This window comes from Lathyrus oleraceus, chromosome 3, assembly GCF_024323335.1.
Source record: "Lathyrus oleraceus cultivar Zhongwan6 chromosome 3, CAAS_Psat_ZW6_1.0, whole genome shotgun sequence".
Taxonomy (NCBI): Eukaryota; Viridiplantae; Streptophyta; class Magnoliopsida; order Fabales; family Fabaceae; genus Lathyrus; species Lathyrus oleraceus.
The window spans coordinates 235,558,858-235,561,890 of NC_066581.1; the positions used below are offsets into that span (position 1 = coordinate 235,558,858).

General features: G+C 38.0%; 1 protein-coding gene across 1 annotated transcript; it reads left to right on the forward strand.

The window, feature by feature from the left end:
- Nucleotides 1-716: 716 nt before the first annotated feature.
- On the forward strand, nt 717-2,381 carry LOC127126559 (presenilin-like protein At1g08700). The gene has a single exon (XM_051055506.1). The coding sequence runs from the start codon at nt 864-866 to the stop codon at nt 2,109-2,111; it is 1,248 nt and encodes a 415-aa protein (XP_050911463.1). The 5' UTR covers nt 717-863; the 3' UTR covers nt 2,112-2,381.
- Nucleotides 2,382-3,033: the final 652 nt, after the last annotated feature.

The window sequence follows — 3,033 nt, forward strand, 5'->3', positions numbered from 1 at the left end:
CACAATGAATTAGGTGGTGTGTTGAATTGTAATTTCTTGTGTTGAAGCAGGTTGCTCGACATAAGTAAGGAAGTGTCGAATCACCTAGTGTCTTGAGTTGTATTAATGTCGAAGTGTCGAAGCATGTTGCTTCACACAGAATTTCGACTTAAGCATATTTTAGTAGTGTGAGCTATTTTGGGATTTTATAGTTTTGGACTTTGACTTGAGGTCCAAGTTACCTAAATCTATAAATAGAGAGAGTAACCCTTATTTTTGTAATGAAGTGAATAGAGTATTCATAACATTGTATTCACAGTATTTTACCGTTGCAAAGTGAATAAAAAGTTTTTCACAGTTTGTGGGCAGAGAGAAACTCTGCAGAATTTAATTCTTCTTCTCCTTCATCGTTCTTTACTTTCTTTCTTTCTTGATTGTTCTTCTTTTTTTATTATCATTGTGTGGATGATAACAATTTTGTTCATTAAGATTGATTTAAATTCTCTATCGCTTGTGGTGGATTTCCAATAAATTCATCTGACATTAATTCTTCAAAGTGATAATTTTGAAAAATTATATAAAATGTGGATTATTTTGAATTTTTATTTTATTTTAACAAATAGATTATTAAAGTAAAAGGTAAAAATAAAAGTAAAAGGTAAAAATAAAAGTAAAAAGGTAAAATCAAAGTTATATGCAGTTTTCAAGACCCAAATGAGATAATAAGTTAAGTTAATAACAAGCGCAAAAACTCATCCAGAAGAAGTAAAGAAAAAACTCAAGCACTACACAACACTATAGTGGTTGAAGAAAAAAAAAGCTAGACACTATGAAAGAAATCAAAACAACAATGAGATTTTGAATCACTGAATCGAAACAAAAAAATGGAGTCAAGCGTTTTGGAATGTATCGGCGTTGAAATAATCGGCGTAATGTCACCGGTATCAATCTGCATGTTCCTCGTCGTCCTCCTCGTCTACTCCGTTTCCACCTCATCCTCACCTGACCTCACTATCCGCACCGCCGCAAATCTCGTATACGCCGAGAATCCCTCCGACACGACGGCGCAAAAACTCGAAGGTGCTCTCCTAAACGCTGTCGTTTTCGTTATCCTAATCGCCATCGTCACTTTCCTTCTCGTTCTGCTCTACTATTACAACTGCACATCCTTCCTCCGTCATTACGTCCGCTTCTCCGCTTTCTTTGTTCTCGCTTCCATGGGCGGATCCATCTTCCTTTCGCTGATTCAGCGTTTCTCTATCCCCTTAGATTCCATCACATGCTTTGTTTTTCTCTTCAATTTCACTATCGTCGGTGTTCTCTCCATTTTCTCTTCCGCTATTCCGATCATTCTCCGGCAGTGTTATATGGTTTGCCTCGGTATCATCGTTGCCGCGTGGTTTACCAAGCTTCCTGAATGGACGACTTGGACTTTACTTGTGGCTCTCGCTGTTTACGATCTTGTCGCTGTTTTGGCTCCCGGTGGTCCGTTGAAGCTTCTTGTTGATTTGGCCTCTAGCCGGAACGAGGAGCTTCCTGCTTTAATCTATGAAGCTCGCCCTACTGTTGCCCCGACCGGTAGGGCTGCTACATTAGGGTTTTTGGTAGCTGGTGCTACCGAATCGGGATTGGGATCGTCGTCAATTGAGCTTCAGGTGGTCCCTACTGGGAATGAGGGTAATAGGAACACTCATAGTGCTGGTGATTCTGTTGCTGTTGTTAGGGTTGAGGATCTTCGTAACGACGAAGGGGAAAGATCTCCATTGGTTGGTAATGTTGATCGTGAGGAGGAAAGGTCTCCACTTGTTGAGGTGAATAGGACTGAGAGAGAAATGGCGACGAGAGAAGCAGAAGAAGTTTCTGAGAGAGGTATTAAGCTTGGACTTGGTGACTTTGTTTTCTACAGTGTTCTTGTGGGTAGAGCTGCAATGTATGATCTCATGACTGTCTATGCTTGTTATCTTGCAATTATATCTGGACTTGGCTGCACTCTTATTTTGTTGTCTGTCTGTCGTCATGCTCTGCCTGCGCTCCCCATTTCGATTGCATTGGGTGTGCTTTTCTATTTCTTGACTAGATTGCTAATGGAACCGTTTATTGTTGGGACTGCCACAAACTTGATGATGTTTTGATTCTTATGAACTGACATTGACAAGGAATTTTATGATATGAGGTTAGGCTTTAGATATGTATGTAATAGTGCTTTTGTTGGCAAGGAAATTTGTGAATGGAGTTAAGAGATAGTGCTCCACGAGTCTTATCTCTTTTGTAGTAACAATACTTATTCACATCGTCTTATTATTTTGAGCTGATAGTGTAGAATGGTCACCCATGCCTAATGCTGCAGATCCTGTAAATTTAAAAGCTAAATTGAATATTACTAGTATTATATTGGTCCACAAGTGTTCCTGTTTTTTTTACAAGCATGAGTTGTGTGGAGAAATTAAAGGTGGCTAAGCATTTGTTGAGTATATCACTTCTATCTGAGTATCTTTTTTTGTTTTACAAATATTGAATTATGCCCTGATAAACCACATAATAGTGGACATTATCCAATTTTGTTATTCACACATCTCCCACAAACCGGAACACAATTTACTGGACTGCTTCATGTATTTTCTGTGTTGTTAATTTGAACTCTGAGGGTAGTGCTACTGGGTGATGTAGGTTTACGGATCATATGTACGTTTAGATGTGCATAATTAGACTGATTTTCATATTATGCTTGTACTTTTGTTTCCTGAATAGAACAACACATCATAAGAGGTTATAAGTGTATGCAACATTGCATGCAGATTGCACACATGCTTTCCAATCTATTAGTCCATTTGTTAGTTAGTTTTGCCAATTTTATAGTACAGAATGGTTTTAATTGGTAAGAATAATTTTTAATTCCTTTTCCCTCCTCTTAAATTTTCTTCAATATAGCCTTTTTCAGAGAAGTGGTTGTCCTTACAATTAGTTGAATTCCAAGTGCTATTTAGGGTTTACTATGCTACTTGGATCTGTTCCTCCTAAGGATTGAACCATAATGAATGGCAGTATAGAAATATA

What these genes read in the sequence shown, in the direction of transcription:
- LOC127126559 (XM_051055506.1), top strand. Translation starts at nt 864, where the DNA reads ATGGAGTCAAGCGTTTTGGAATGTATCGGCGTTGAAATAATCGGCGTA.